Source organism: Aquila chrysaetos, chromosome 9, assembly GCF_900496995.4.
Source record: "Aquila chrysaetos chrysaetos chromosome 9, bAquChr1.4, whole genome shotgun sequence".
NCBI classification, from domain to species: Eukaryota; Metazoa; Chordata; class Aves; order Accipitriformes; family Accipitridae; genus Aquila; species Aquila chrysaetos.
This window is the reverse complement of record NC_044012.1, coordinates 12,190,814-12,218,551: the sequence shown is the minus strand read 5'-3', so window position 1 is coordinate 12,218,551 and position 27,738 is coordinate 12,190,814. Positions and strand designations below refer to the sequence as shown.

At 39.9% G+C, this 27,738-nt stretch overlaps 1 protein-coding gene and 1 long non-coding RNA gene across 5 annotated transcripts in view; one reads left to right on the top strand and one right to left on the bottom strand.

Moving 5' to 3' along the window:
- RHPN2 (rhophilin Rho GTPase binding protein 2) overlaps window positions 1-21,874 on the bottom strand; it is a 30,668-nt gene extending 8,794 nt beyond the window's left edge. The window contains exons 1-8 of one of the 4 annotated variants that reach the window (XM_041126233.1): window positions 21,721-21,821; window positions 14,034-14,189; window positions 10,821-10,936; window positions 7,376-7,504; window positions 4,494-4,569; window positions 3,388-3,465; window positions 2,583-2,707; window positions 1,451-1,617 (exon numbers count right to left, since the gene is read on the bottom strand). In XM_041126233.1, the coding sequence (XP_040982167.1) occupies window positions 1,451-1,617; window positions 2,583-2,707; window positions 3,388-3,465; window positions 4,494-4,569; window positions 7,376-7,504; window positions 10,821-10,849 (604 nt within the window). In that variant the 5' untranslated portion in view covers window positions 10,850-10,936; window positions 14,034-14,189; window positions 21,721-21,821. Of the gene's footprint in view, window positions 1-1,450; window positions 1,618-2,582; window positions 2,708-3,387; window positions 3,466-4,493; window positions 4,570-7,375; window positions 7,505-10,820; window positions 10,937-14,033; window positions 14,190-20,417; window positions 20,587-21,720 lie in introns of those variants that run through there. The other 3 variants (XM_041126234.1, XM_030026319.2, XM_041126235.1) reach the window with 3 other exon arrangements.
- Window positions 21,875-22,606: 732 nt separating this feature from the next.
- Window positions 22,607-26,242, top strand: LOC115346143. The gene is made up of 3 exons (XR_003925029.2): window positions 22,607-22,775; window positions 24,649-24,745; window positions 25,093-26,242. It is a non-coding gene; the product is annotated as an uncharacterized LOC115346143 (long non-coding RNA).
- Window positions 26,243-27,738: the final 1,496 nt, after the last annotated feature.

Below are 27,738 nucleotides of genomic sequence, written 5' to 3'. Positions count from 1 at the left end.
TTTTTAAGTGTCCCAGCTTCTGTAATCTTACTTCTTGCCACTACATTCAGTTCTAGCCATGTTGTGCTGTATTTCCCTACCACCAGTTTCTGAGATTTTTCGTTGCCTGTATGACGCTTGTACCTTTTAACTTATTGATATGCCCTTACACAAGTTAGAATTATAGCCATCTCTGCCTTTTTGCACCAAAAAAAACAACCCCAAACTTGCCAGGCACATCCCAAGTACTGATGGAGTACCCTACCGAAAGGAACTGAAAGTACAGAATGGGGGTGAAATTTTTTTTAATTCTCAACATACTTCTGCTTATGTGGTAAGCATACACACACTGAGAGCTTTGTTGAAGATAAACTGTGCAACATTTTCCATTCAGCACAGAGAAACGGTTAATACAGGCTCTATATCATGTCACTACCAACATAATGAACAGCGTTACAGAGCCATGCACAGGTACAATGAAATGCCTCCTGAGCGCATTGCTCTGGGGCCCTGCAAAGGTACTGTGGTAGCAAATGATGCATTTCAAGTTGTAAATTAATTCTCTTCTGCAAATACACTGAAGTGAAAAGCAGTGATTTTTTTATTTGCAAAATGGAAGTAGCAGCAGCAAAATGGAGGAACTTCTCCAGTACTGAAGTTTCTTTTAGATGAAATACAAAGGTTGAAAAACAATTTAATAAAATGCATGAAGAAATACTATCAATTTTTTTTGACAGCTGTGTATTCAAAAGAGGGGGTTTATGATAATCCAACTCCATGGTCCACAGTTTGTAGCTGATAAAGCTACCCATACAGTGGAAACCAATAGCCACAGATTGTTAGCGCAGAAATAAATCTTAGGGTACATATTAATTACATAGGTCATGTCTTTAAGCATTATGTGTAGCGCAGATGACGTTTACAAGAAATTAGAAAATCTACTTGAAAAAAAAAAAAGCTTCTATAAGATGTTAGTTCAAGGGATATGATTCCCTTCATTAGAATTTGTATTTTTCTTCACTTGGGACAGAGATTGATTATTTTCAACCTGTTTGCCTTCGGAATCTATGGAAAATAGGAAAATACGTAGTCAACTTCCAATGAATTGCAAATTTTGCCAGAGAACACAGTAAGATTAATTTTGAAGAGACCAAGTAGGTTTTAAGCCCTGTATTGACCCTTTGCACTGTTTCTTGTACAGATTTTACACAAATGTAATATCACTGAGGTAAAAGCAGCTATGTTGGTGAAACAATGAATTAACAATGAAGCAGTTAACACTAGGGCTATTACTTGGACCTTTGAACTGCAGTTCATTAATCGTTAACCACAGTATTCAATGTCTTTATCTGCATGTTCAGACTACAGTTCCAGATTTTGAATTAAAGCTTCATCTCAGCTCTTTGCAGGATGTCAGGATGAGATTAGGAACATTTGCATGAAGACCTTCCCAATATTTTTAAATTTGTACCTGCAGCTTTCTGAAAAGCATCAACAGCATTTTCAAGTCCAGCCTGGGTCTGACGATTGCATCTTGTTCCAATCTGGGTGTAGAGGGCTCCAGTGTTGAATAAAATACTAGCTTTTTCAAGCAACAGATTTTGTTGACACACTGGGACACCTGTGAAAGAATCATACCTTGGGAAACAAATATTAGAAAAAGAGTTAAGATTAGCAGAGTCCATTGAAACAACAGATATTTTCATTCTGTTTTTCCAAAAGAACAGTGGAATTCTTAATTGTTCTGCTACAGTGGAAATGAAGGTGAATAGAAATACCATTATGTACTGCGACGACAATCTTAAGTGCTGCAAGCCAGAGAATGGCTTTATTTGAGGCTTAGTTTTCAGCAGGTTTTAAAGCAGTGCCTCCTTAAGCATATTATATCTAACTCAAAAGCATCTATAAAACATCACAGAGGCCGAGAGTATACTGGGAAAGTATCCATGTATGCTGCTATATTCTCGTAATTAGATGTTGCCAAAGATCAACTACTGGCATGGCCAGATCCTCTACAGCTTGTGTTGTAAACTTTCTTCTTGCAGTTATGACTAGAAATTTAACAGTTCCTCTTGGCTGCATGGTAGTCATCTTTTTTCCATCATAAAAATAAAAATTCTGAATTCAGAGTCAAACCTTGCTCATAGATGTAGTAAACACTCCACTATAATAAATCAAGTCAATCCTCCTCTCTTCTGGACCAAATGCTTTTCTTAACAAATTGAAGAGGGGAATTAAGGTCTGACCCATTCCCCATCTGCTTCGTGCACCAAGGTTCAGAGTCCAGGAAACATCTGCAGTTGTCCAAAATGAAGATTATTTTCTCTCTTTTTCCCTTGTGCTAACCTGTAGCCCAAATCATAATCTAGCCAACTGCTTCACTTTAAGCACGAAAAGGGTATATTGTATTCAGGTTTACTCTTAACACTAAAAAAAAAACCAAAAAAAATTGACAACACACACTGCAGGGAGTGGGGCGCTGGAAGGATAAACACACCGATGTGCTTCAAATTAAACAGAAGACAGTTAATGATTAACAGTGGTCTGGGAAAAGAAAAGAAAAAAAAAAAAGAAAGAGAGACAAACATGAACTACACACTTACCATGTAAATAAAATTCCCATGTGCCTGGTGGGTGGGAAAAATCTGCTTTCTACATAACCAAGTTGAAGGAAATAGCTTATCAACATCTCAATGCCAGCTTCATCTCGGCTAGGAGTGCGGCAGGCCTTAAAATACAATAGATTAAAATAAAGTGTATTCTGTTGAGTTACAGGATGAATACTGAAACACCAAGGATAAAGCTCTGCTTCCTTTGGACTTCTGCATATCATAGAAATGTGCGGAATCTGAGAACAGTAAGCTTAAGGCCATATGGATGCATTCCAAATAAGAGTTTTTCAGCTGCACAGAAGTAGCACATAACCTTAAAGGAAGCAAAGAGGATGTGTTTGGCAAGTCTCAGAGTTAATTAAATAAAGATTGTAGCTATTTTATGAAAGCTACAAAGAAAGTTTATGTTTCTAGTATAATGCAGGAAACAAACAATAGTTAGAAATAACCACCATTCCACTACAATGTTTTGCCAGATGAATTCACTTCAACACTCTCCCTGCTAGATTTAAAATACTTTAAAGTAAAAAAAGTAAGACAAATCTTAGATTTACAAGATTTACAAAGTTGTGTCAATAACTCAATCATTTCGCATAACTTTATCCTTTTCTTCACTTGTTCTTTACTCAGATTGTAAAGCTCTTGGACAAAGGAGATTCATGTTCCATATCTCAGAAATTAAGTCAATAAGAATATGGTAAGTTATAAGTAATAGTGGCATATTCTGATTCCATACAAATGTTATCTTTTACAACTGTAGATTAAAGACCTCATGGTATGCCATACTTGAACTTACTTGTCTCAGATCCATGAGATCTGCTATTTCCTCTTCATACTCAGAACTGTCTTCACTATAATGTTCCAGAATAAAATCCTTTAAAAAAAAAAAAAAAAAGTAAAAAATTTGGAATATCTAAAATTAACCTAAGCTATTAATTTTTTTTTTCTGCACCTGTAAACAGTACGAAGTTGATTCAGTTGTGATTTGCATGGTGTCTAGTCCCTTCAGTCAATAGTACAGTAATATATAGCAATGAGACTACAAAAAGACAATAGAACTAATAATTTGATTTGGTATCTGAGACAAGATATTTCAGTCTGATGTAATAGGTGTTTGGTTCCTTTACATCAACTTCATTGGGTTTTAAAACAACACCACTTAGTGGTTTTGAAAGGGACAAATGAACCCTGTTAGGTAAAATAACAAGGGAAGCAAGTGACCATAAAAACTTGTTAACAGAAAGAGACTACCAAATTCTTGTCAGCTATATTAGGGCAATTCCACTTAAATTAACAAAGCTGCAATGACAAAGTTGTACCATAATCTGACCATGGAGATTAACCTACAGAAGTAAAAGCAAAGACAAATGCTACAGGGATATAAGATGGTTTACCATGAGATAAAATCTACATTGCACAATACGCAGTAGTCCAAAAAATACAGAAGGTGGCTCAAATAGCCAGCAAAATATATTAGTCAACAAACAAGCAGTTTTAATGCTGCAACACTGCTTCCCAACTGAGCTAGCTTAGTTAGTGCAAGTTGGAGTATCACGGCGTTATGCTGAGTAAAACCTTCCATTACTACTTCCTTGCACACTTAGAGTAGTAATCAATAGTCTTATTGGAACCAAAAACTGTAGAAAGGATTTTTATTATCTTTGGTTTAACCCTATTGTCTCCAAAGTGGGATTTCTTGTAACATCTCCTGACTGCTTGTCCTGGTTAGATATGAGAAACGACCCAAATAATTGGTAGTTAATTTTTAACACGTTGTGATCTCAGTTTTAGAACAAATAAAAAAATAATTTGTACACAAATTACTTCTGCTTCTTTAAACAAATCTGAAATGGAAGTTATTTCTCTTAACTATTCATTCTGAAATGCGTCTCTGAAATTTACCTTGAGGGGGAGTGTAAAGTCTACTTCTTTGGTTTCCTTCAGGCCAAGAGGTACCAAGGGAATGCTGAAAGTCTCTCTATGAAAAAAAAACAAAAAATACTCAAAAATATTTCTTTTCTGTTTGTCTGTTGATAAGATAATTACCTTTGTTTCATTTGATGACAGGAAGTTTGTGTGCCTTTTTTTTTTTTTTTTTTTTTAATTTCTTCTTAAATTCCTTCAAGGAAGGAAAAGGAAACTCTCAAAGGCTGGTTTACTGCAATTTAGCTCAACCTTTACACACCTGCACAAGTTATATGGACAGAAAACGGCTCCACAGCTGCTAGGAGATCTGCCACAGTAAGAGCTATGGTAATTATAAATAGTTATCATCAGTATTTTATATGCTACCAATGGTTTCATATCTAGAAGTGACATGTGTCTAACATAGGGAAAAGAAGGGCCAAAGTATACCAACTTTAACAGTGAAAGGTCTAAGAGTAGGAAGTCTAAGAACTACTCAGTTTCTAGACAATGCTAGGTGTTAACCTCCAAACAAGTCAACCTCTAAAATACCAACGGGCAATAAGGATGAGATCTGTGACTTAAAAAAAAAAAAAAATCTGATCCTCAAGAGAATACACATCTGTATCATGGACTTAAACCTGGATCATATTAGTAAACAACACTAGCTAATAAGACTATTATGAATTAAAGAGCACCATTCATCCCTCAAAAGCTACATATATTGCTCTTCCACTAAGCATATTACCCAATTATAAGGTAATAGGCAATTACAAGGTTTATCTAATATTTTCATTTTTCCTGAAAACAACTGATTGACTGTCTAACCATTGTTTTGAGAGTCCCATCACCAACTGCAAAATCCCACAGGTGTGATTCATTTATGGTCTCATCAGCAAAGCCAGGAAAATCACTTTCTTACTGGTGAAAATTCCATCTCAGGAAGGTGGGAGTAGGAATGCAGCTTCCTCAGCAGAGGAAGAGTCCTTAAACTGGTTGGCACAATCCAGAAATTGGCTCTGCTAACTTGAAAAGGACTTGCAGGATACAGAGCCAAAACACCACTGCAGGTAGTGCAAATGATCTGATTTCTGATGAGGCTTTTAGAAGAAACTTTTACAACAGATGATATCAAGACTTTTTCCCCAAAAGGAAGTGAGACGCATGCAAAAGAAATCCTAACTTACTGATTTAATGAATTCTAGTACCACCCACAGTCCCCATAGACACCAGCATTTCTCATTCAAAGGAACTGAATTTCTACTTTTTTACATTTCTAAGGTGCCACGCCCATGGAGTAAACATCATGGGGGCATTGAACAGTGAGGGAGGTGATGCTGGATTTCCAGAACTGAGTAGAAATAGCATCATGCTTCTCAATCCAGCTGAGATACGTGCAAGCACTGGAAAGGCCAACCCTTTAGATGGTGTAACACAATACGGTGTAACCCAGTAATGTGGGTGTGACCTTATGTTGACGACTACATGCACAATAGATTCAGAGAGCAACTATTAATAGCTATTTGCTATTAAAGGCTGGAGAGCAGTTGCAGAGGGAATGAGTTATTTTAGCTAATGGAACATAAAAAGTATTTAGAGCTTACAACAAACAGCATCAGAAAGGTAAAACACCATTCAAGACTGATTGGTGAAGTAGGATCAGGAGAGAATAAAAAGCACGCTACTGTCCAGCTGCAAGGCTTCTACCTGCCTTGGGGCCTGAGCTACTGCTCACCCTTCACTGAGAATCCAAATATTTCAAATATTCTTTAGCTAGAAGAAGGAATAGTACTTCTGGAGTCTCGCTCTCATTCCCACAGCCATAACTTTCATACTGCTCTCTATGCTCACATGCACCTACGAAGACTGGTAAAATCTTGAACAAAGAACATTTTCACATCAAATAGTTGTCAAAGTTTGCCATGGGGATGAAAAGCAGGAACTTTAGCATAAGTTTCTTTTTGAGAAAAATGAAACGTAGATATTTTGCATCAGGTCACCATTCAGTTGAAAGATACCCTACTGAAATGTGCTTGGTGCCTCTACATTAAGAATTCCTTGTAGTCTACCTGGAAGTTAACACCTAACTGAGAATAGTGCTAAGAGGGACCCAAAATTATACCCCCCTCATATGAAGTGCTTCCATTTGTGTCTTGAGCTGCTCACGTTAATCAAATAGTAAACATTTAGTTTTAGGAGCAACAAGCCATCTAACCGATAGAGAAATCATTGCAGTGTTCAGGCAATGAATAATGTTTAACTTTGAAGATTTATCTTTGAGGAGTCCATTGCAATTTGAAGTTTAGTGTGCTCTTTAAAGTTGGGAAAATATCTTGGAAAAAATTCCAACTTAATATACTAAAAATTTCTGGTTTAGCCAGCTAATTTATGGATTTCTATCACTGAAGGGCACACCTTAAAGATTACCTCAAGTCTGCTTTGAACTCCAAATCAGTGTTGTCGTTCTATTCTCCAGCTAAAGAGAGGACTGTTGTATGCACTGCATTTGAAAACAGATGCTGTACCACTAGGTTTGCTCCCTCCAGAATGCACTGAACCAATTAGCCATTCTAGTACTGGAAATTCAGCTCAGTGCCATGTGTCTCCCCATACAGCCCCAAGAGCTTTCAATTCTCGCAATACTCTCCTCCACAAAGGAACCCCTTATCTAAGGATTAGCGGTACATACCTTTCCCAAGTGAAAGACAAATATGCAGACTAACCCTTAGTCAACAAATCTATCATCAAATATGTTCTCTTCCTATCAAGCTCTCTGTTCTTTCACGTAATTACTGTCCAGCATTCACATTCACCTAGAAACAATTTTGTTTCCAAGGATAAACAGAAGACCTGTTAATAACTGAGTAACTTATACTTACTCTGTATTTTGATAAACTTCTACTGATATATTAAGTCCTTCCAATTCCTCCTTTAAGATCTGCAGGTCTGAGTTTACAAAACTCAGTTCCAGTAGTACCTGCTCTCGTACTTTGTTGTTGTTGGTTGCTCTGCAGAAAGAAAGAGACATAAATTTTTTTGTTGCTGAGGAAAAGGTTTTGTACATAAGCTTGGTTGACCCCATTGCTAGCATTCTCAGCATTTTTAAGATTTTTTTTTCTTTTTTTTTACCTCCTTAAGAGATGATACAAGACCTTATGTTTCAGAATTTATTAGGTTTTTCTGTCAAGAGAGAGCCTGGGATAGTTTCCAGATAACAGCACACAGACACATAGAAGGTTTGCTATGTGCTACATTTTTTTGCGTGATTAATGTCAAGCTTATTTTCAGATACATTAATCAACAAAACTAAAGCATCTTAAAAAGAATCACCATCCTATTTTTGGATTATGTGATCTTTTCCTGGAAGAAGATATGAGGGTGGAGGTGGGGGGAGTCAGGAGATATTTTCTCAAAAGAGACTTCCCCACTTTACAAATTGAATCATGATCTGTTGAGAGTTCTGATCTTAAGAATAAAAGAAAACAACTTTCCCATAAAACTGTTACTACAAAATGTTTTACAACCAAATATACAGATAGAAAGATTTTTTTTTAGTACAATTTTCTATATATATTTAATACAATACAATTTTTGTCTATAATTTTATTTTGTTAGATGCAAATAGGATTTTTTTGATTGCTTGTTTCCTTTGCCATTTATATATTTACATGACAACATTTTGAACTGCTAGCACAGTGGGTGTTAGGATTTAGCCCCCCCAGAGCATTTCTGTGTGATTTTTTATTTGTGTATTTCAGGATATTATATCACTATTTCTAACCTGATTCTCCATACAGTATTACTGTTTTCAAGACACTTAAACTGTTATCTATAATCACAGGTATGAGTTTAAGATAAAAGGCCTTCATCCATATCCAGGCTTAAGATATTGTACCCCTACATTAGAGAGTCCAAATCATTAGACAATAACAAACTTATTTTAAGTTTGCAGCATCTTGCATTTACCTTTATTTTAAGATAAAATTCACCTTCATAAATATTTATGAACAACCCTCTCATACATCTAGGCTCCACTTGGAACAATCCTCCAGTTTTATGGAGCACCTTGGTGAAGAACTAGTTATTCCAAGGCTAAAACTCTAAGCTTGTACTTCATATTATATATATATGCATTATATGTGAATCTTCTACAGTGTACTTTATTGAATACCTGAGATTGCTTAAATTAAGCAATGTTAACATCTGCTGCCTGCATAAGCCAAACTGGACACAAATATAGGGTAGAGTGGATCTTCCTTGATAAAGGCAGCACTACATAGATAACTGGGCAAACTTTGATGCTAGCAGCAATTTAATTGCCACGTTATTAAGGCTCCATGTTTGGTCTAGCTTACCATCCTCCTTAAGGCTCCATGTTTGGTCTAGCTTACCATCCTCCACAGAAGGGATTCTAATACCTTTTTCAGAAACCCCAATGTTCTATCCAGGTGAACTTCTATAATACAGCTATATTGCTCTCAATATCCATGCAATTTAGAGTTAATTTGATTACCTTTTCATGTTTTTGCACTGTAGAGATACTTTGTAAATGACAAACAGCAAAAGACAGCAACAGGGGCAATGTGATATCCTTGAGATCCACATAACTCTACTCCGAATTCAGTTTTAACTCAGAACTTCCAGAACAAAAGACAACAACAAGGAGAGGGTGACTTTCAGAAGTTGTAAAAACAAAAGTCTTTGAACTATATGGATCATTTGTTTCAAGCCTAGCGTTTACTTTCAGCCAAAAGTAAAGAAACACACATTTCCAGTTTTTTCTCAAGTCCTATTGCAGGAGGCTCCTTGTGGACAGCAATTGGTTTGCTTCTTTTAGAACTTGATGAAATGCAAAGAGAATCTGAAAACATAAAGCTTGTTTATTTATGTTTTTCCTTAGGAGACCGTAAATACATCTAGTCATCTGAATTGCCTAGTGGTCAGGTAACTTTTAAAATTACTTCTTTCAAAGAACTAGCAAGTTTTAATAGACTAACAGGTATAAATTCATTCTAGATTTTTAATAACTTAGAAAGTAGTCTGATCATCTACTCTTCAAATAGGCTTAGTTCCCACTCTTGTCAGTAGCAACTTCAGTATTTCAGCAGCTAATATTGGTATCAGGAGGCAAACTTTAGGACATCTTTAGGTTGAATGTTAGAGTAGCCAGTGTTCACATTAGATATTACTCATCTCTTTAGCCTTTCCAAAACACTCCTGAGTTGGCACGCAGAAACATCTACTGAATGAACAGCGTTCAGTTTCAAAAGCAGATATAAGAATTTTGCTAGGTGTACAGAAGGTAGAAAAAGACCCTAAGACTTACTCCTTAAGTCAATTACCAGAAAACAAAGCAAAATTAAGTCAGTCACAGAGGCTAAAACTACCAACTCCCTTGCCAAGAGTGGAGATAAAGGCAGGTGACAGGCAAAGAGCAACCCATCAATTAATGGCAAGTGTAAAAAACATTAATTTATCCAAGCATTTTCACTTCTCCAAGGGAAGTATATTGACCAGGTTTTTGTTCTTAAAGATCCATTGTTGCTCCAGTTGCAGAGAAACAGATACTGTAGCAGACTATTGCAGATGAGTATTGGGGAAATTTTCCGTTCTTCTGTGTAACAGAGGGATGGATTGTTGGAAAGCTACAGTACTGTTTGCTAAGCAGTTAATCACAGGATATAATAGCCTCAAGACAGGGTCAACATAAGGCTATTCCTATGGGGACAGCCACATAAGAAACTGTGTCTTAAAAAAAAAAAATTTCGTTGACAAAATATAATAGATAAAGGGCAAAGTCTCTTCCAGTTACTTCAAACCGTGGGAGAATTTGGTGGCAACTGTAACCCAGCTCAAATTAGATGTGAGCTACCCTGCTACTCCTGTATCACTACTACATGGAATAAATAAGGCAACTGATGGTCCTTTCCTCTGTGGAGCACAGATCTAAAGGATCAGCATAGCAACAATACCTTTAAGGTGTAAAAAGGACTCATTACAATATTCAGCAAGGTTCACTTGCCATTATTACTAGCAATAAAGCTGATCAAACAGAGCAACGTAAGCTAGTCTAACATTCATCTTGTTTGCTACAGCATAGCAGCTTTGAAAGTGCACTTTATAGCAGGTAATGACTCTATAGAGCTACAGCATTAAAAAAACTTCAGGGAGACTCACAAAGCATCCAGCAGTAATTTATGCAGCATGTTAGGGGAGCAGTTAGGCAGACTGGGAAAAAGCAATAGCTGAGAGACTTTTTAAATTATTTTTTTTTTTAAATAATTTGTTGCCTAGGCAAGAGAACTAGGAAGTCACGACACATACCTTAGAAGATTTTCAGCACCAGCTCTCATTCTTACCGCTCTTAAGATCTGTTGGTTTAGGACAGCTCTTTGATTTTGCAGTTTGCTTCGACCAGTCTCAGCAAGAGGATTACATCCCTAGAATTAAGGAAACAGGGTTTTTTGTTGCTGTTGGAAGAGACTGAAAAGGGAGTAACACTGAATTTCAATGAACTTTAATGGCATGAGTTCTGTATGAATACAAATTAACTACACTGACATCAATGATGAATGACTGACAGTGTTTCTTTTCTCAAACCTGGTCATTAAAAGAGAAAGAGACACCATGACCAAAGTATCTGACATTAAAATCCAGGCAGAAAATATTTGTTTTAAAGCTTACGTACGTGTGTGAGCCAGTCTGCTCTCCCCTAAAAATCTTTTAAAGCTGTTTTCCAATTATAACCAAATTTGACAGAGTGTTATTAAGTTTCTACAGGTTCCATAAAAACAGTATCCGGCAAGGCAGTAACTCATATCAAAGCTTCTGCTTAACCTTTGCAAAATATCTCCAGTTCCACACTGGGATATATGCAGCCTTGAAATACAACTCTGTCAAAAACAGGCTTTGGTGGCACCACTGCTCACAGTTTTAAGAACCCTTCTAAGGATCTCTGCTCTTGTTCCTTCTAGCACTGAGACCTTCAGTACAATTCCTACCCCTCCTTCCCTAGGTTCCTCTCTTTACATCTCAAACTTATTTTTGGCACAATACTGCTTATCTGTACGGCTCTTCTTCACACCCAGGAAATGCTCTTGGATCTTTAAGTCTACCCTGCCCTAACCCAACAGCACCTTTACGTACTGCACCAAAAAGGTAAAATATGAACAAGCATTTTCATCTGTGTATGTTCACAGTGCCAGATACCATGATTTATCAGTCCATCAGTTTTTCTTGTTACCTGTTGGACAAAAAAAGATTATATATTGATAGCTCAGTATCAAGTAAGACAGGAAATGGAATAATATGAGATGGGATAAGACTGGATATGGAATAATAGAGCTTGACAGGGTAAGATGATGATTATACCTTCAGATACTCATCAAATTAAGCCCTTAAAAAGTAAAGCATGAAATCCAGAATTCACAAGAATGCTCCTGTGTCCATGTATACCTTACACAAGCACAAGACTCAAAACTACTGCAACCTGTGTTTGAGCAGGACTGAGCCATTGTATTCTGGTGAGCACTTACAAGCAAAAACTGTTATGGATGAATAGGACTGCCTGTCTGGGGGGGGGGGGTGGGGGGTTTTTTTTGGTTTTGTTTTTTTTTTTTTTAAGGGAAACACAATCTTACCACCTTTTTTAAAAAGATTAGGAGTTTCACTTCCACTTTTTTATTCTTTGCCTCTGCCCCCGCCTTTTTTTTAAGTATCAAATGTCTTTGAAGATTAATACTCATTTATAGCCAACCAGCACATCTCTGCAGCCTTAACTACTGATTCTGAAGCAAGTAAGACCACTCTGTTTTAAGGCTTACTGTTAAATAAAGCATGTCCTTTTGAGTGGCCTTGCTGGGTATCATTACAGAGCTTATCAGGGTCCTACTGGATCATGCCTTACACAAGAAGGGGGCTCAGGTCTGTCTGATACAAGTCTTCCCTCAAGTACTCCAGACACTAAATTATGCACGATTTTATACCTCTTCCTCTTCCTTTTGATTAGAAAAATTTGGTTTTGATATAATAGCATTTAAAAGTCTCTCAACAAACTCTAATTATAAGTGGTCAAGCAATGAAGTACCAGCACAACAAAAGCAAGTATTTAAATCGAACATGAGGTTCTAATCATCTACTTGAAGTTCAGTTCTTATTTAGGTTCACAAGTGAAAGCAAACTGACTTGACAATGGAGAAACAAGCTGATCAATCCAGATTACACTAGTTCAACTGAGAAACCACTTAGCCTAATATTGTTAATTTTAAATCCCTAGTTTGAAATGTTTGTAATAAATAGGTGAAATGACAGGAAGCTTGTGCAAACATCTTCAGGAGCACTGTTTGCCAGATAACTTGAAAAAACATGCCACATTAAATTATTCTTATTGCAGAAATGTTTCTGCATTGAAATACCAATTACAGCAGAAGCCCAAAACTTGGGTGTGCAGTATACACTCTCTTTGCTGAGAAAGCACTGGCAGCAAGCACAATACGCAGAAGATGAACTTCTTACTGGAAAGGACATGGACATGTAGCAAACTCATTCATTTATTCATCTCAGATTAAGAGCCCTTTAACTACTAAATACTTTACGCTCCTTTACACGTTTGTATGCAGAGACATAAGCAAGGCACACCTGAAGGTACAACATGGTCTGTACCCACAAGTTGCTTTCTGCTCTTAGCCTGTTTCTTTTTCTGGGCTGCCACTGTTTTTCCAACTTTGCTTTTTCTTCACTTTGTGTTGTACAATCTTTCTCTACTACTGGTATTCAAAGTCTTCTCTCCTTCCATTCTATCCATGCCATTTTTCATTTGAACCTTGCCAAATTATTTCCTCTTGCTTTCTCCATTCAGTTTGAATACCTGATTCTCATCTTGGGCTTGTCGTCTCTATATCCCTGTATAGGTCTGTGATGCTTTCTTCCAACTTCTTTCTTGCCCACTTAGTCCAAGCATCCTTCCTAAACATATCCTTGCCTTCGCCCTTATCTTCATTTTCTCTGTAAAGCTGCAGCTTCTTTCCAGAACTCCCTGCCCTTCCTGTGTGCCAAACAAGTTTCATGACATCATTCAAATACTTCTTTACAGCTCTACTTCTGAGAGATTTTTCAGGAAGATCAACTGCCTGATTCCCAAGCCCATTAAACTCAGTAGATGTGGTGTGTTTATTTCAGTGGACCTTTGATCGAGCTCCAGCCCAGAAATCAAACAAGCTCCCATTGAACGATGAGTGCAAAACTGCAATGATCTTAAACTCTGTGCAAAGAGAAAAAGTGGCAGAGATGTTTCCCTGCATTTCAGGACCAGCCACTAATCTCTGTATGAAGCTTTAATGCAAGAACAAGCCTGGGGCCTAAGAGGACAAGGCACTGGCAGACTGAGGCATCCGTATCACCTCCAGTGTGCCTGGAAGTGCTGTCTTCTTGATGAAAGGCTTCTTGTAGATAGAGGAGTCTGTTTTCAGGATAGGCTCACCTGCTGCAAGCATATACCTCCCATTTACTTCTCAAGGCCTATAAAGAACTGTATTTTACCTTTTGGAAAACATTGCTTTTTACATCTCTTGTACAAGGGGTAGGGACACTCAGCTAGTTTGTGTTCATTTGCAGGCTTGAACTCTTTATGTAATCAGGCTGCCAAAAAACTGATGGGTAGAAGTCTGCTTAGAGGACAGTGAAAATAACCAGCATCTGCAAAAAAACATAGGAAATACACAATCTGGGGAAGATTCCCCCTAATGTAAAGCATAAGTTCTGTGTACTAAAAAATTATTTTGCAGACAGGTCCAAGAAAGTGCTTAATTTTGTTTTCTTCCATGTAGAAGATAGCTCTCCCAGACAGCATTTGTACTTGGTTCACATTTGGACAATCCCAAGAATGTTAATGTTCAGTTCATTACAATATCTGGCAGCCAAACTTCCCAGCGGTTTCCACACCTACTGTTTCATTTCTTGTCAACAGGATGCTAGATGCTTCATTTAATTACTGTTTATTTCTTTGCTGAGCCAAGACAACTTGGAGAGTGAACTGGATTTTACCCTGGCTTATACACTATCAGTAAAATTATTAAATAGCAACAAAAGAATGGTTATTACTAGGAAGCTGCAAAAATGACCAAGAATGGTGTACGATTTAAGCTTTCATTGCATGCATTTGTGGGGGGAGAAGACAAGTAAATCGAGCAACTTTGCTGTGGAGAAAATTCAAACAATAAACTCAGCTATCCATTTTAGAGCCTTTTTTCCCCTCAGAGCATAGCTGCACTTCATAAAGCACTGTAGAAAAGTGCTTAAATATTATTATCCTTAGCTCCTGAACCAATAAAAGCTTTTTAAAACCTGAAGTTCAGTTAGCTAGTTACTTTATTTCTTCCTGCTTGGTTGAATAGCATTGTTGAACTGTAGAATCAGGAAGCTGATATGTTTTTAATCTATCATTATCAGAGGCAAGACCTGTACAAGAGTTACAGATTCTTGCCATATGTTATTTATGTACCTAGTCAGGTAACATCTGGAAAGAAACAGACACCGATATTAGACAAATAAACATGCACCCCCTGATGAAGGCTGGCCTGTGCAGGGCGTGCATGTTTGATCACAATCCTTTAACTAATTAATGGGGTGAGCTGACAGATTCCAATGGGATTGCTGCTCATCTCTTGTTAGAATTAATGCCTGAGCTTAGGTGGCAGGACATCCCACTGGGGTTTATTTTTAAGTTTATAAACATAATCCCACACACACTTATTTGGCAAACACTTGTATTATGAATGCCTGTGGGATCTCAGTGTGACACTGTCTCTGTCAGACCAGGCACAGCCAGCTCAACAGCAGGAGCTCAAGCAGAGCTAGGAAGCAGCTGACTGACGGTTCAGGACTCGCGTGGGATTTTGGGGAGATTTTATTCTACCAGAGACGGCAGCTAGGCAAGCCTGCAGTCAGGTGCTCCAGGTTAGCTATGGATAGACAGCATCTTGCCTCTGTACAAGACACCAGTGCTTACCTCCCATCAGAAGGAGCCTTAAAATCCCCCAGTCTAAGGGTTATAGACAGTATCTCTGTGGTTTTCCAAGTTTAGGCTCTAGGACTTGAGAAATTACCTACTACAGAGGAAAAATAGCTGTCAAAAGTATGGGTCCCAAATAAAGAAGCAGTTGTATTTAAATTGAATGCCAGGAAGTTCTTTCTTCAAGACAGAAGTATTTTTTAGTATCAGAAATCCATTTGAGATGGACACAAAAATCATGACTGTTTGCCAAACAATGAGTAATTGCAGTAAGCATTTCAAATTAACATAAATATGATTTATGAAGTAGTGGTTTGAACTTTTAAGATGAGCCACAGACTGAAGGTGACACAGAGTTGAAACTAGGTGTGCCTTCTTGCTTAAATAAAACATTCCTTTCCAGCCAGTGCAACCTGCGCTGCTTGTCAAGCCCAGTATTGTACACAAATGGCCATATCCTCCAGATATTTAAACGTGTATGCAATTTAACTTACGCACATAACTTCTTTGGCTGTAACAGCAATTGTAGTAAACAGCATGATTCACACCAGTATGTCTAGAACTGATCCTAAGTCCTGCTAAATTATGTTTATTTCCTTACCTTCTTCCACTACTATAATTAAAGTTTTTCTTTGCATGTTTCCACTAGTTCAGTTTGAAATTTTAGCTATATACTGCAAGTCTTTCAATAGTAGAAGTTTTATACGAGTTAAAAAAAAAAAAAAGGCAGGAAGATCTGGTCTTCCAGAGCCTAGTCTACTTGTGCCATGAACAAGTATTTACAGTTCTAAGTTCCTGGCCCCAAAGATTAATATAAAGTTTTAGAACTAATTATTGTATTAAATTCCAAATACGTATTTCCTATACAATATTCCATCTTGTCACACCACTTACTAAGCAAAATGAAAATTAGTAATTCATCAGAGGTGTCTGTCTCTTGACTAACCAAGTTGCAGATGATTCTTAGTTTCACATGAAGGCCTACTTTCAGTTTTAGGTTTTATGAATTTGTATATAATGAGTGGATATGGCATGACAGGGAGCATGAATCATCACAACATTGTTTCGGTCCCACCAGACAAGTGGAAAGAGAACAAATAGGCAAATAAATATTCCTGTGTCAATGCTAATGTTGACGGTTGCCTGGCTACTAATGACTAAAAAGAGCCACATGACCTAAATGCCAGTGGAAGCACAAGTGTAGCAGGTTGGTAAACTGAGACATTGGAGGGGGAAGCCCTGCAGAAGAAACCCCAAAAGCTAAGGAGGGGAAGGAGAGAGAGTAATTAGGGAAGTGCTGATTCATGAGCTGGTTACCATACCTATCATCATTTTCAGCCTGGTGCTTCATTTATAGAACTGCTTGTTTTCTGTTTTTAGCCTTTCCCCCTGACAGGAAGGACTAATATATACTGTCTTTCTTTTTGAATCATCAGCTTCGTCTATATGATAAGTATCTAGCCTCACAGATGGAACCAAAGCTTTAAGGAAGGGAAAAGAAAATATGCATCTTCATTAAACTGATCAGAATCTAAAGATTCATTAAGCTAGCTGTCCTACTGCTCTGCCTCTACATAGCACAATGGACTGCTATCCAAAACAATCAAATTGAAGACCGGATGCTTAGTGTTGTGCCAGCAGATGCTTGGAGAGCTACAGAAAGGGTAACCTTGGAAAATGAACTATGGCTTTTTCTTATCATTTATTGCAACTTCCTGACTGATTAGTGAATTTGCAAAGTTACAGTCTGCATAAGGTGTTAGAAAGCAGTAAACCAAGATGGGAAAGATATAGTAGAAAGAACTTGCTAGGTATCTCTTCCTTGCTCTGCTCCTACCCACCCCCCCCCCCAAAAAAAAAAAAAAAAAAAAAAAAAAAAACCCAAACCAAACCAAACAGGGCAGGCATAGCCCTACCAATAGATCACCACACAAGTGTTGGATTCTGTCACTGGATGAGTACTACTTTATAAATATCCCGAGTTCTGTATATTGACATGTTTTGGGGATATTTACTTTGTGAAAACTTACTGGTTAAGTAGGGTGGGGCACTGTAATGAAAAAGGAAAAGAAAAAAAGGGGAGAACAGCTTGAAAAGAGAGCTGTTTCTCCCACAAGAATTCAAAAGTAACTAAAAAAAACCAGGAAGAGGTCTGAGAGGCCAAGTGATCCACAGAACCATGGCAGACTTGAAGAATAACTCTCCCAGAGGTGGGAGAAGCATCTCGTATAAGCAAAGCAGCACACAAGGACAGACCTGCTTTAATTACTATTGGTCTGTTGAAAAGTCCTTCCTGTCTAAATGCCTTGCTCTACTTCTAAAACAAATTGTTCTTTGCTCTTACCATTATTTTTGTCATTATTTTCTGCTGACCACAGACTTTCATAAGGAACAAAGACTGGAGACAGAATCTGGATGGACATGCAGGACATGCACGGTTGATTCACAGGTTGCTGCCAGTAACAGCAAAAGAATGTGGAACTCTGCACAAAGGAGGTCAAGGCAGGAGGGTGATGGTCCAAGAGCACTCGCACCACCCAGGAGTACAGGTACAGTTTGCCCTGGCAATGTACTATGGAATACACTGAACTAAGCTATCCACATGTGATGTGATTTGAGATAAAACAGTAGCAGAACCAGTTTCCTGGTGCATTATCTTCCCAGAAAGTAAAAAGTTCTAGACAGAAGCTCCATCTTCTTTTTGATGGAAAGTAAGGTGCTTCTTCCACTTTGCCATATCCTCTTCAGGACACCAGCAAGGAATTTTTTGTTGTTGTTGTTTGGTTTGGTTTTAAAACCAAAATCCTTCTCACAAGTTTGGCTGCAGCTAATCAAATGGTTAAAGAGAGTTGTTTTGGAGGGGAGGTATAAGGGGAAGGGAATAGGGGTAACACTGACAGAGTTGCATATACCCTGTGTGGCTGCACACGTAATCTCCTTAAAACTAGATATTTAGAAAAAAAAAAAAAGCAGCCAAGCCAGCTCAAAGCATCTTATAGTTTTAAGGAAAATTTAATTTTGCCTATATAAATATGACAGGCCTTTGCCATGGGGAAAAAGGAGATAATGGACAGAGATGGGGTAAAGGAAAGAGGACAAGGTTCCTACAGAGCAGCTCTGACATCACTGGAAAGGAATGGAGAGAGGGAGTCTGAGGAAAGGTGCAAGTGGACCGCAGTAGCTGCCACCCATCACATCTCAGACTCACCTGGCAGTGGCACAGCAAGCGTAACTTTCTAGTGTGGCAACAGAAGTCAAAGCAGGAAACAGGATTGTGCATGTGTTTCTACATTCCTGGTCACAGCCCTTTACATAGAGCCAGTCATAGTTTTACAGGGCCTCCTCCCTACAGGAAAAAAAAAAGCGCTAAACAAGAATTAAGTTAGTTGTTTTACATATTGCAACTTGGGGGTACTGAGGGTTGTTTTCTGTTATGCTGTATTTAAGACTTCAAAAAGCGTAATACACAAAAGGGCACTATACAAACTTTGAGCATACTTCCCACAGTAATCCATTTATCAAAAGAAAATATCAAAAGTCTAAAACAAATGGATATTGTACAAATTGCTCTTTTTTTCTCAACTATAAAATTTCATTGTGCACAATATTCTTGCAAAGTATGGAAGGCAACCTCATTGTGTAAATAGGGCTTGGAAGCCCTTTTGTGAGCAGGACTGATACAAAGCAAGTGTTTTCACCTTGCTCCACAGCTTATAGAATAAAAAGGTCAATTAAGTAAATGTCTTTTGATCTAAGAACACAAGGACTAGCCTTGGAAACTGATGTGATTCTGCACCAACAAAACTGGTAAACCAATTCTCAAATCCTTTCAGGAAAACAAAAAGTATTGTGATTTAAAAAGGGCCAGGAAAGCAATACAAAGGAACTTGGCGGGGCGGGGGGGGGGGGGGGGGGGGGGGGGGGGGGGGGGGGGGGGGGGGGGGGGTTGGGGGGGGAAGGGGAGAAGACCCATGGACACACAAGAACAGCTCAATCACTAGTTTCAGTTACATGAAATCACCTAGCATACCATTCCAATGAACACGTAAAGCCTGAAGATACTATGTTCAAAGTATCTCCTTGGGTTCACAGCTTCCATCTGTTCAAGATTCCAGGAGTGGGATTGTTCTGGTTGAGCGTTTTTTTTCCTCCCTCCTTCTCTTAGAACTATTGAGTCAGAATGAAAGCTCTGATCTTTGAGACCATTCAACTAATGTATAACAAGGAATACCGGTTTCCTGCTTACATCTAACTTTTAGGGACAAAAGGCTTTGAGCATCTAGCCTTATCTGAAGTTTACAACTTTTTAATAAAGACACTCAGGAGCTGCATGAACCTTCCAAAGATCTGATTGAACAGAGGGAAGACTGTTCTACTACAACACTGGCTTACCCAGATTTAATATCAGATTCATATCCATCTTCTACTGTTTTAAGACTTAAGTAATTTAAAAGTGGAAAAGATGCTCATGATAGGTATAAAATTGATCTTACAGTATTTTCATTATGAGAAAAACTTCATTCCTGTCCAGGATATGGGTTTTACACTCATCTAATGCTGTTTCAGTTAATTTAACCCTAATGTACAATTTAATTGAAAATAAACTCAGTCCTTTAGCAAGTCTGAGTGCACAAGATATACTCCTCTTATGACTTATGAAGCACAACTTGGCTATTAAACTTCAGTTAGTCCTCGTCAGTAAAAACAAACAGGTTGAAGAGTTGATTTATCTAACTTAATGAACTTGACAAATTCATGAAAAGTCAACTTTTTTACTAATGTGCCTCAAGGCAGTCTACGAGCATCCCCTACTATAGAAAACAAAGCTGTGAAAACTCTAAATAATTACAACTTTTGGAAATCAATTACATGATTTCCTGCTACGGACTACTAAGAAAGAAGTGATTACTCACCAAATATTGTAGTAGGATTACTTAAATGAAGAAACCAGACAAGATTCGGTCAAAGTTTTGTTTCAGTCTGTCTAGTTATTTTATACGGCAGTACTGATTCCTTGGGCACAGGTAAAACTTGGCTCTTTCCAGCTGCAGTTCCTCTGCTAAAGGGCAATATTGTTGCTTAAGCTCCTGCAGGCTTATGAACTGGTGACTACCGGGGGCAAAAACCGGACAGCCTGTAAACAGGACACAGCGCAAAGCATATGTGCCTCCCTATCGTGTAATCCAGGTAGTAGCTGAAGTGCATCGTAGCGATATTTTTGTAAAGAGGTGAGCAGCAACAACCTGATGTATGAGGCTTTTTTTTTTTTTTCCCCCTCCATAGAATAAACTATTTATGGTCTCTGATCCAGAATCTACAATAAAACCCCCGTATACCTACACTTTTATTTGAAGCCCATCAACAAAAGTTACAGGCGCGGAGAACTTAAAAACAGCGAGAGAATGCTGAATCAATGCTTCCCGAAAACGGCACTTCACTGCTCTTTACCTCCGGTGAAGTTCACAGAAGCCCACAGGGCTGCATTACAGGCGATACTTAACTATAATTACTGTTGTGTAGAAAGAACTCAGGTGCAGGTTATGGCATAAGCCGCCCACTCAGTCTGAAAAGTAATTAGTGTCGATGCTCATTAAAAACTTCCTAACGAGTCTGTTAACTTCATTGCCTTACTCCAGTAAACTTTCTTACAGGTACACAAGGCAATTTACTAGAGAGCGAGCGAGGAGACGCAGTGAGGAGCGAAAAGGGAAGAGCGCAGGGGAAAAGAGAAAAAAAAAAAGGCGGCAAAAAGAAGGCCGTCAAGTGGAATTTCGCTCGTTTTGTACAGGTATGAGTGCTCCTGTCCTTCAAGGTGAAGCCCACCTCAGAAGCAGCGGAGGGTCGGTCGCTCCGGCGGCGGCCGCCGCCCGGGACCCCGCGGAGCGCCCCGCCCGCGCCGCCGCCGGCTCAACGCGCACTCCCCAGCCGGGGCCCGGCTCCGGGCGCTCCCCTGCCCCCGGCCAGGCAGACGCGCTCAGCCGGAGCCCCGGTCCCCACCTCGCCTCCTTCCCTCCCTCGCCCCCCCGAGGCAGCTCCCCGCCGCCGCGGGCTGCCGAGGGACGGAGCTCACGACGCTCCGCCAGGAGCAAGCGGCCCGCCAGCGGCGGACGGTTCGGACCGCCGAACCCCAAGTGCCCGCGGCGCGGGGCTGCCCCGGCCACACGGCCCACCGGGCACGCAGCCCACCGCCCCCGAGCCGGCCGCCGCGCCTCCCACCTTCCGAAAGTAGCCGTCCTCCGCCGGCTCCGCCGCCTGGCAGCCGCGGGGCGGCAGGGCGTCTGTCATCTCCGGGCGAGCCAGCCGTCCCTCCTCCGCTGCGAGCCGAGCGCTGCTGCGGGCAGCCGCGACCCTGCGGGAAATGTCGGCGCTGCCCCACGGCGCCGCCCGGCTCCACCTCCGGTGGTGGCGGGGAGGAGCTGCCCCGCCCCACAGCGCTGCCCCTCCGCCGCCCCCGCGAGCTCCTTGCGGCGACCGCCGAGCCGCTCCCCGCGGAAGCGGGGCGGGTGAGGTGCCCCTCGTCCGGAGACAGGGCCGTGCCTCTGACCGACTGGAAGCGGAGCCCGGCGCCCCGCTGCGCGGCGGCGGTTCAGCCCACCCCTCGCCGGCCCTCCGGCTGTGCTCCGCTGAAGCGTGCCGGAGTCCGGCTGGCCGCCCCGAAGGGACCGCTCGCTGCTTGCCGCTTCCCCACGGCCTCCCCCTGCCGCTGCGCCTGGCGACGGCACCCGGGGGTGACCGCCCGGGGCGCCCCCCTCCCCCGCCCCGGCACCGTGGGGCCGCCGCCAGCTTTCCCTGGGGCCCGCCTCGGGGAGATAAGGTTTCCCGCGGGTGGCCGCCCCTCGGCGCGGGCTCCTTCCTCCGAGAGGGCTGCTCCCCAAACCCGGGGGTCCCCCTCGCAGCGGGGGGGATTACCGGGGCGGAGCCCTGGGCCCGCACGGCCACATGGCGCCCCAGGGATGGGCTTTGGGGTGCGTGTGGGCCTGCCGGCACGGCTCGCCAGCCTGGCCTCTGCCGCGGCCCGCCGGCCTTATCTGGGGGAGGGCAGGAGCCCGGGATTGATCCCAGAGCCCGGGGAGCTGGAGGGGCTCCAGCCCTGGCCCCTGATAAGGGCAACAGTATCTCGGTGAAAGGCAGGGCTGGCCCCGGCTGCGGGAAGCTGTTGTGGGATCAACCTCAGCATTGCAAAAATCTGCAGTGTTCGCACTGAAAACCTCCCGTCTTCGGAATATTCCGTTGTGTAACTGGTTTTGCAAATGTCGTTAATGGACGCTCGTGTAAGGAAATTGCCAATATTGGTTCCGACTACTAGCCAGGCCTAACCTACAGCGTTATGTGGGCATTTAAAGATGTGATACAGCAAAATACTTGAAACGATACTGCCAAACTTGTCTTCTCCCCTTCCCTTCTTTCTTAGAAGTATGGTGTAGTTGTGCCAGGAAAAAATCTGAAAAGACAACGTTTCTTTATTAAAGGAAAAATATCTTAGGAATTACATCCTTAACTGAAACTTCCTTTGAAAACACCGGTGTCTCCAGAGAGTTATGCAGAGCAGTCTGGTTAAGCTGCGTCTACTGCCTGTTTTTAAGGAAGACGACTAGAGTCAGCAACTCTAGAGTCAGAAATTGGGATCCAAAGATCTGCTGCTCTCTCTCTTGAAGTCAGCTGAATTTTGTTCTTCCCAATTTTGTTCACTCTCACCCCAGTACTTCTTCCTTTTTTTCAATAAATCTAAAGATACTGGATTAATGTATCAAATGATGTGTTAAATAAAAATAGGTAAAAGTGGGAAAGTAGTTTAACTTGCTCTAGTCTCTATTTAGAGGGTGTAAAAAATGTTTTAAATTATTTTTTATGCTATTAGAAAATGTACTTACCTGCCAAATTAAAAAGGATTTTAAATTTAAATCTTGCAAATCAGTGTAAAACTCCAATGCAATACATAAAAATGAGTTTCAGTTAATATATACGAGAGATAAATGAGTAATTTTCCAGCGTAGGCCATGCTGATACAATCTGGCAATTAAAACAGTATTAATGTGACCATCTTAGGAGTTTGCACTGCTTTCACTGGATTTATTGAAAACTGATCTTATTGAAAGGCTACAGCTATTACTCCAAATAAAGTCCTCAGAGTTTGTAGCCAGGCCAAACGGTCAGACAGTTAACAACACAACAAGTGACTGTTAATCATGGCTATGTGTCAAACAGAAATTTGCAGAAGTTTCTGCACAGGGTAATACCAAAGATAACTTCTAACATATCTTGGTGACAAAATGCAGCCTTTCTTTGTTGCTGGTGGAGTCTTTGAATAAAATGAAATCAGCAGTGCTACACCCAGCAAATTTCTACAGCAAATTCAGGAGAGCCCAAGATGGCTCTTACAGGCTTCTTCCCCTGTCTTTAGTGTCCTGGGTATATCGCCCAACACTCTCACAACTTCCAGATTAGACCATGCCTTCCCCTCACTTGGATAAAGGGTACTTCATCATGACCGCATTAGGACTGATATCATATTTCTTAAGTAAGTCACTGTAAGTTTTGTCTGCATATGGTGAATATGCTTTTTTGCAAAACGCACATGTTGATTATAGTGTCAGTAGCTAGGGCTGAGCAGTGTAATGACTGGGTAGGAGTGCTCCCTGACCCTGGAATGTAAATTGCAGCTTAGAACATTCCAAAACCTGATTTACCCTCAAAAAAACATGGCCCTGCTCTTCTCACCAGTTGGTTAAACATCTTGTCTCCAGTAGCTTTTTGGTTGCTATTACAATTTCTAGATAGAGGTGTGTTCATACCGCAGACTTTCTCAGTTTCTCACGATTATATTAATCAGAAGGTTTGGTTTGCTGCATTGTAAAGATTGAGTAATAACAGGCTAGGAATCTGGAACACATGCACTCAGAAAAAGGGGCATACAGATGCAGATGTTTGGTTGATATTAATATTAGAAGAGAGTAAATTCGGTGATCTGTTGCACTGGATGTGGCACTATCTCTGAGAAAGCATCAAATGCTTAAGAATTTGCATCCAAAGAAGATAGGTATGTTGTGCCTGAAGTACTGAAATTGAAGCAATGAATGTTATCTCTGCATCAAATCTCTTTGTTTTACAGAACTCGATGCTATCTGGCTTTGTGCATCTTCACAGATAAACCAGCCAGGTGATCCAAACAATAACCACACTGAAAACAGGCACAGAATGGCAGAGCTTGAGTTGTCCCAGATTTTGCCCCACAATAGTAAAGGTAAGAGGGACCAGAATTTGGATAGTCTTACCACAGACACACAATAGTATATATGATATATATGTACATGTACACATTATGTGCCATATTTCTGTTACGTTTGTATCACTCCACTTGCTCAGTCAATCCTGTTCTTCTCCCCTTCCCCCATATATGTGAATATATGAAATTCCATCTTTAGTCTTCTCTTTGGCCACCAGGAAATGGTCTCAGTTTGGGAAATTCATTTCCTGCTGGAATGTGTGCTGATGCACTGTTACATACCGAATATATGAATCTGCTTTGACTTAGTAAGGACAGGTGCCATTCTCTAGAAAGAGAATGTTCCTTTTTTGTGATTTTTACAGACCTTGCAGCTACAGGATGGTAACAGGTGCCTCAAAGACAGCTTTTGTCCCAGAGAGACACAGAGGCCTATCAGCAAAAGCACGTTAGAATGACACTGTATGAAGGGAGAAGTATGCACCGACTCCTGCTGTTTCTCAAGGTAGATTCTTGAATTCTGAACCTGACACATGGTTACATATTTCTTTTCCTGTTGTTGGTGGCTTTGAATATTAAACTTCTGTTTTGAGAGCACAGACAAAAAGATTTTGTTAGTAACCCTGACAGCCTATAGCTTTACGGTCGATGAATTCAACTGCAGCAAGTTAGTCAAGTTAGTATCATCCTTTATTTCTGAAGATTGCAGTTCTTAATGAGCAAATGTCTGGCTACTGTAGGGGAGTTTTAGGTGAGGAGAGAGGAAGAGGGATCATAGGCTGTTCCCCCTCCATGCCACCCCCCCCCAACTCTTTCCACATAAGTATTTGGGGAAAAAAAGATGGAGAATGGCAAAAACAGGGCACAGGGGAACAGTAGCAATAGTTATGTGAATCTGCTTGTAGACTGTTAGAAGTTTACAAGGTGTAGGATATTTTCAGGTTAGAAAATGTTGAGAGTAAAGAATGGGAAGGTGTTCTCATAAACAAAAGAAATTCTGCATTTTATGACAGATGAAAAGTGACCAGACAGGAACTGCAAGTAAGAAGTGCCAGTAGAATGTTTCCTTACCAATAAATTTACCGAGGGATAGCAAAATGGTATAAAAATGGTACGCAAACTGAGTATAAGGGCCTTGGATGGCCATGGTATGATTGGCTATAGGTACAGCATTTCACTGCTGCTGCTTCAAATTAACAGCGTGGGGCACGTGTTAACTGCAGCTTTATCTTCACTGTAAATAAAATCCCATTTCCTATTGAATAGCTAATGTGCTTTGCCTGTTCTACTGTGAGATCATATTGGAAATAAGACATTGCAGTTTCAGTGGGGATTAAGAACGTATGGCCAAACATGGGCAAAATCATCACCACTTTTCCCAGATAATGCCTTGCCTTTAGCTGAGATCCATAGATAAAAATCTGTGTACTTAAGGACAATATTCGTTATCTCTTTTTTTTGCTCTTCATTGTTTTAAAAAATGAAAATTAGCACTTTGTAGAAGCTAAAACAATGCCTCAGGGTCTGTACTTCACATGTCTGTTTCATCAACTGATACAGTAGCCATGTGTTGGCAGGAAGAATATTCAGGGGAATATTCCCATTGAACACAAGACAAGGCAGAGGTGAAGTCAAACTGTCTGTCGGGTTTTGCTGTGTTTTGAAAAATAAAAAGGTAGTGTATTTAATATTGTATTTTTATACTTTCTGTACTTGTTTTCCTTTTTTAACATGTTTTTAACACCCCTGTAAATGAATCAAATTTTTGCTTCCCTCTTTTATATATCAGTTATGCTGCTTTTAGTCTGAAGTTCCATTGACTCACATAACAATAATTTATCTATTTGAGGAACTGGTTTTAAAGAATATAACAAAAGCTATAGGAAGACACTTTTATGGTCGACCTTCCTGATGCACTAATTCAAAAGTAGATGTTGAAAATTTATTGCAAAACTAAAGCCTGAAGTCCATCTATGGCTTAGGGGCTCATTTCAGCATTATATGTACTAGCAATTATTTGAGCTTTCATTCAAAATGTAGATTTTTTTTTCACCAACCAAAAGACTAAAAGAATTTATTTTAAACATAAGCTATCCAGATTTACTAATATTTTAGTTTCATTACAATTATCAAAAGACACTGGAATTAGTCTTGTTTAACAGCTACAAACAGCAATTGTCACCTGGTTTAACAATTATAAACAGGAGATAGAGTTTACCATGGAGAAGGAAATACCACTGGGATGCAAATAAAATTCTAACCTGATAAAACCCTTAAAGAGAAAAAAACTTCGAGATTTGATTACCCCAACTCTTTGAACATAACAGACAAGACACTCAAAAGATTTTCTGTTAACATTGTGCAAAAAAGGTTTATTTAAGCCTGTGTGTTAAATCAAAGGCACATAGAATTGACTATTCAGGAACAATTATTTCCTAAACAAAGAGAAACAGCAACTGTGCTAACAACTCATTTTGCCACTATATGTTCTAGCTAACTGCTTACTAATTAGTAATGATGAGAAAAGATAATGCATGTAGATAAATGTCTGTGGCTTCTACTGTATTGTTTTTAAGTGGATTGGAGACCTAAATTAAACAGAGTACTTCCTATTTGCATGGAACCGTGTAAATATTTCCTATGGAAACCTGAAACCACATGAAACTCAGGTAGTTTCACTGTGAAAGAAACCAGTTCTGTGAATACAAACACACACAAATACTGGGTTAGAGAATGCGCCACTGAACTTGCAGAAGTCTTACTTATTAAGGGCAGGCATCTCTTAGAGACTGTGTTGTGATTTATTTTCAAGGATTTCAAGAAACTGATGATACTTGCTTATAAAAGCTGTGGATTGGTAGAATCTATCGTCAGCACAAAATGAAGCGGTTTTTGTTTGGGTTTGTGGTCGTTTGGGTTTTTTGTTTGTTTTTTAAAATTATAATATATTGTGCTTTTAGTGAATCTGAGTATTAATGTAAAACGTAAGCTTGAGAAACCAATCAAAATCG